At 33.0% G+C, this 5,595-nt stretch overlaps 1 protein-coding gene across 5 annotated transcripts; it reads left to right on the top strand.

Moving 5' to 3' along the window:
- The first annotated feature begins 203 nt into the window (after positions 1–203).
- On the top strand, positions 204–4,925 carry LOC109798287 (S-adenosyl-L-methionine-dependent methyltransferases superfamily protein). Of its 5 annotated transcripts, none has more exons than XM_020358497.3 (10): positions 204–362; positions 723–822; positions 1,533–1,599; positions 2,177–2,242; positions 2,777–2,870; positions 3,022–3,132; positions 3,293–3,393; positions 3,804–3,878; positions 3,979–4,071; positions 4,201–4,925. In XM_020358497.3, exons 2-10 carry the CDS (start codon positions 809–811, stop codon positions 4,489–4,491), a joined length of 912 nt encoding a protein of 303 aa, XP_020214086.1. In that variant the 5' UTR covers positions 204–362; positions 723–808; the 3' UTR covers positions 4,492–4,925. The 5 variants fall into 5 exon arrangements, with proteins under 5 accessions (XP_020214086.1, XP_020214088.1, XP_020214087.1 ...); XM_020358499.3 differs by having other exon boundaries at positions 216–304; XM_020358498.3 differs by having other exon boundaries at positions 220–407.
- Positions 4,926–5,595: the final 670 nt, after the last annotated feature.

The following is a 5,595-nucleotide window of genomic DNA, read 5'->3' as shown; positions in this document are numbered from 1 at the left end:
ATTATATATATAACATAATTAAACCTCGTAAGTTGCTAGTATTTTAAATTCTAGTATTATAATAGGATTTCAAGTTTCAACCCTGATATTATTTTTTAATTCCTATAAATAAAAAATAATTATAATATCATTAAAAATATTGATTTCATCAATGTATTTATCGTTTTTGTTTTATTTTATATTGTTTGGAAAAAAGGGAAAAGAGAGAAGAAACAGAGGAAAATATAGACATGAGCGAAACCGCATGAGAATGAAGATAGAAGTTTAAAGAGACACGCGCATCTAACTTTTGGCTGATTCCAAGGTGAAGTTGTACTCCACCTCAGCTGTGCGCTCTCTGACTTCAACCTTCATGTTTCATGGTTCACTTTCCCATCTCAATTTCATTTTTCGCTATATATATCTATGTAATTCTACTCCTTTTCCACCACTTTCACTTCAACTTTTTTTCTGAAAAAAGAAAAAAAAACTATATGATAAATATTTTGAATTGGATAAAAACGACTGAAAAATAATAATGGAATTGAATTTCTATCAATGATTTGAACAAGCTAGGGTTTTGGTTAGGAAAAACATCTTGATACCTAAAATGTACTATTAGGAGTTAAATTATTTGTCATTCCCATATTTCGCGACTGTTATTATTGCTGCCCCCTTCCAAGCGTGTTCCTTTCTCTTCGTAGTTAATCAAGTTCCTTTTTTTTTTTTGCCCTCTTTCCCAGTGATTTTGAGCACGACCTTAGGTGGGAGATTGGTCTTCTAGATTCCTCTTTCTTGTTAAGGAGTTTGCTTAGCAGGTTGTGATCTCATGGAGCCTGACAGGTATTCATTCCTTCTTAATGAAAAAAATAGAAATTGCATCTTTCCACGCAAATTGTAATTATGATAAGATATATATTTGAACTTTGACAGTAACATTAGTGTGTGCATCAGCAGTATTTATTGTTGTTGGTATTGTCAATGCTATTTTGTTTGCATATCATCACCTGCTTCTGCGTGTTTTTCTTCGACTTGTCATTTTAGACTAAATTGCAATTTTCATGGAACCATGGATATCTTTTATAATTCGAGGCTTTGAGAGATGTGTTTGGTATTTGTTGATTGAATGATTAACTTCATTGTCTTTTTCTGGATAAACAGTTGAAGTTATTTCTGGTACTTGGTTGTTTCTGTTCCACCCTTTTCATTAAAACGAGATACACAGCTTTGACTTTCACTTGTTCTGAATTGGTGGAAATTATACCCGGTGACCACATACGATTAGCTATTCCCTGCCTTTACCACGCCCTATCATGTTATTAAGTCGAGAATTGGATCCAACCATCTCAACACAATTAAGAACTCTTTTTTTTCTTCTTTTGTTTAAGCTGTTTAGGAAGATAATATATGGTGATATCTAGCTTTACATTGTTTGAGTTACTACAGTTGTTGTGCAGAGCCTCTAGCGGTTAAGACAATTGAATGATACTTCTTTAGCACAATTCGTTGCATATGATAAATACATCTTTCATAATTCATTATTGTTTTATCAGGTTAAATTCCCCAACAACATTTGAGATGCCGTTGGAGGTTTTGGGCCATGAGTTGCAGTTTTCTCAGGTACTCTACTGTCTTTGAAACATGTGTTTGGAGGGTGCTTCAAGGAGGGTTTTTTTTTTTTTTTTTTTTTTTTTTTTCTGAAACAGTCCAATTGAACTCTAGTTTTGCTATTTTATTGCGCATCCAAAAACCTTTATTTTAGAAAATTCTAGGTATGTTTTCTGTTAAGAAGTGAAAGATGTGCATCACAATGAGGGGATAATTTGAGTAAGATGATGATAATTTACTGGTGCACCAAGGCCATTTAATGTGCATTAGAAGCTTTAACCTTCTGGTTTATTAGTAAGTATTACCAAAATATTTGGGAAGAAAAAGAACCAGTTAGATGTAGGGCAATACAATAGCAATATGCAATAGAGATGATGAACGGCATTGGAAATTTTTGAAATCATGGATGACCTATGTGCCATGTGCCTACAAATTATTTTTACAAGTTTTCGTAGATTTCATATTGCTTCAGCTTCTAGCCATTGACTTAAAATGATTTTATTGAAGATCGATAGTTTTTGATATTTTGTTGTTTTTTTCTTTCGTATATCTATAATATTTCTGACAATTCAATCCTTGTTTTCAATAGGATCCCAATTCCAAGCACCTAGGGACTACAGTATGGGATGCATCACTTGTGTTTGCCAAGTTTCTTGTAAGTTGTGTGTGCTCTTCGCATGCTCTAGATCTGGAATGTCCTGTTACTCTTTTCATTAACGAAAAATCTTATTAGATCTTAAGTGTACTTTTACATAATTGTTTTATTCCATTATTCTTGATATTCTCAATTTTTAATCATAGATGATGTGTACCTTGTAATTTTGTGGTGTACATGAAAAACCAGATGTCCACTGTCCAGACAGATAAGCCTTGGACTTGAACTTATTCTTGAAACTGTCCATGGATAAAATAAAATTTGACATGAATGCATATAAATCACCTTTATTTCCATAGCTTTCTGCTATCAAAAAGTAATGGGAAGTGGGAAGAGAAAACTTAAATGACATGAATGAAAACAAGTCACATTATCTCTCTTCATTGGGGACATGATCTCAAGATTAGATTAGATCCTTTGAAGAGGAACTAGTTCTAGATGATTTTTTGATATTTCATATAGTTTCCATTACCTTGTAATATTTCTAAATTCCCATTATCTTGATTTCTTAGGGTGCATCTTATATTGTTTCAGGAACGGAATTGCAGAAAGGGAAGGTTTTCCCCAGCTAAACTTAAAGGAAAACGTGTAATTGAATTAGGAGCTGGCTGTGGTGTTTCTGGTGTTGGTGAGTTTGAAAATTATTGTTAAAAAATTTGTTTATTGAGTCAATTTAGTTCGCCTATATGCCCTCCTAGTTGAAATTTGTTTATCTTTACCCTACTTTCAGAACTTAAGTTGGGGGGTGGTGCCTAGTCTGATTTGAAGTTCCATTGCAGGCATGGCTTTGCTGGGGTGTGATGTTATACTGACAGACCAAAAGGAGGTTTTGCCATTATTACAGAGAAATGTTGAGCGTAATATCTCAAGGATCATGCAAAAGAATCCTGGTCTGCTTTGAAACTTTTAAACCATCCGCATTGCCTTTTTGTTTTATATATTTATTTATTTTAAATTCCTACTGTATATTTTTGAATCTCGTCATTGTATTTGATTCCTGCCTGGATTTGAATGATTGTTGTATCTTACTTGGAAATCAATTGTTTTTAGAGTCATTTGGTTCAATCAAGGTTGCTGAGCTTCAGTGGGGAGATGAGAGTCACATTAAGGCTGTTGGTCCTCCATTTGACTACATTATTGGCACTGATGTTGTAAGTATAGAACCTTTCTGCAAACAATGTGAAGTGAATGTCACTTAACAGTTACCTCATTTATAAAAATAAAAAAAATCATTACCATTATACCAAATTAATTCCTAAAATTACGAGCACTGATCAATTTAGTTCCTAAAATTTTAAAAAATGTGATTTTAATCCTTGAAATTATCAGACATCAGTCATTTTAGCCCTTAATCCTTGAAATTAAAAAAAAAATCATTTTAGTTCTTAAAATTACTAAACAAAGATCATTTTCATTTGGTAATTTTAAATTTTTAAGGATTAAATTTACCAGTGCTCCTAACATTTTTTAGACTAATTTGGTATATTACTCAGAAATTGGTTGTCATTCTGCCTTCAGTGGATCATTATGTTACTATTTGTTTTGCTGTATTTGTTTGAAGGTTTATGTAGAGCATCTATTGGAGCCTCTATTACAGACAATACTTGCTTTATCTGGACCTAGGACTACAATTTTGGTATGTTATTCAACTTTTCTATTAAATTATGCACTTAATTCTTATAGTAAAGTTGGATAATTCACTTATTTTTTATTTTATTTTGAATTTCTTCATGAAGTTGGGCTATGAGATCCGCTCCACAAGTGTCCATGAGAAGATGCTTCAAATGTGGAAAAGAAACTTTGACGTGAAGACTGTCTCAAAGTCCAAGGTAAGCTATGATGAGTTATGGCTATCACTAGATTCACTACATATATGCCTTGAATTAGCCATATGATTTTAAGTTATGGCATGTTTGGTTAACTAGTCGAAATTACACTCAAGGCTTCACTTTGTACAGATGGACGAAACATTTCAACATCCAAGTATTCAACTCTTCATTATGGAATTTAAACATTCAGCAGAGTGCACAGAGAACTCGGGTCAGGCAACTGTTAAAGTTGATATTGAAACTGGTGTGGAGGATAAAAGCAGCAAGGGAAATGTTATAGTCGAAGGATCTGGTCCCGCTGAAGAAACTGTCGAGGATCACAGTAAGCCAATCTCGCAAAATGCGAAGCTTAGTGAGTGGGAAGCCAGAAGGTATGGATCAATGGCTGCAAGGGTTTTGCGAGATGTAAAAATATCCTGATTTTGAGAGTTGATATTATGGGAGATATATTGTCGTAGTAAATATATCATGATAGTCATACCCATTGGCTTCAAGTATGTTTTGTTCGGCTTAATTTAATGAAAGTAATAGATGTTTTTTTTTGTTAGATTCTAGAGATATTTTGAACATGCACTTTCACCTTTACATGACCCACTTTCCTTTGCTGTATTCCAACCTTTTCATCTGTTTAAGAAGTGTAGGCGTGGCAATGGTGAAGCATTAACCTTAAGTTTGCCAGAACTAGAAAACATGTGCATAATGCTTGGTAGCTGCACCATGTAATGTTATTATCCTGCACGATACAGGAGATGTTTAGAACATTTATGAAGGGTTCTGCTTTTGCAATTTGTAAGGGTTGACATCTTCGGTGTAGCCATAAAACAAATTGAATTTTTCGCAAAACGTTGATGTCACATGATGTCGTGTACCATTATTTTTTTCTTCTATCCCTTTTATTGTTGTCCTCTTGATTGATCAGCGCGAGAGTGAGTTGTCCTGCACACAGGGCATACACATTCGTATGGCACAGTATATCACTTCTTAGAACAATATTTTGTAATTAGTGCATATAATCAAAGAGAAATGGTAGACTCTTGAATACGTATTGTTTATATCACCTTAGTGAGGTTTTAACAAGTTACAAGAGTGTGTTAACCTATTTCGTAAACAAAATTTCTTGATCATGGATTTCAGTACCACTCGGCCGATAAGAGCTAGATGGAAACGCTGTATCAAAAATAGTGCAGTTTTTTGGGAAATACATGAATGGTTTTCATTCTCTTTTTTTATCATTGAAGTATGACTTTATTTTATATTAGACATGGATAAACATAATATTTTTGAAAAACAAACAAGATTCAAAAAAAACATTGTAAAAATGGTATTTGCAAAATGTTTTTAAAAATTAGTAAGACTAAGTAAAACTTCAAATACATTCAAGTTATTAAGTAATAGTTACACGGTGACTTACCGTCTAGACTTAAGATTCCAAAGTTCGTTACAAATTACTAATTTACATATTAATAGATGGTTATTGAAGTAGAGTATATATAATTTCTCTTATGTAAGTTTTTGAATTATTGA

Source organism: Cajanus cajan, chromosome 8 (genome assembly GCF_000230855.2).
Source record: "Cajanus cajan strain Asha chromosome 8, NIPB_CcT2T_4, whole genome shotgun sequence".
NCBI lineage: Eukaryota > Viridiplantae > Streptophyta > Magnoliopsida > Fabales > Fabaceae > Cajanus > Cajanus cajan.
This window is presented reverse-complemented; position numbering and strand designations above follow the sequence as displayed.

Coding starts and splice junctions, on each gene's coding strand:
- LOC109798287 (XM_020358497.3), top strand. Junction 3,394..3,803: donor ACATTATTGGCACTGATGTT/GTAAGTATAGAA, acceptor ATTTGTTTGAAG/GTTTATGTAGAGCATCTATT. Junction 4,072..4,200: donor AGACTGTCTCAAAGTCCAAG/GTAAGCTATGAT, acceptor CACTTTGTACAG/ATGGACGAAACATTTCAACA.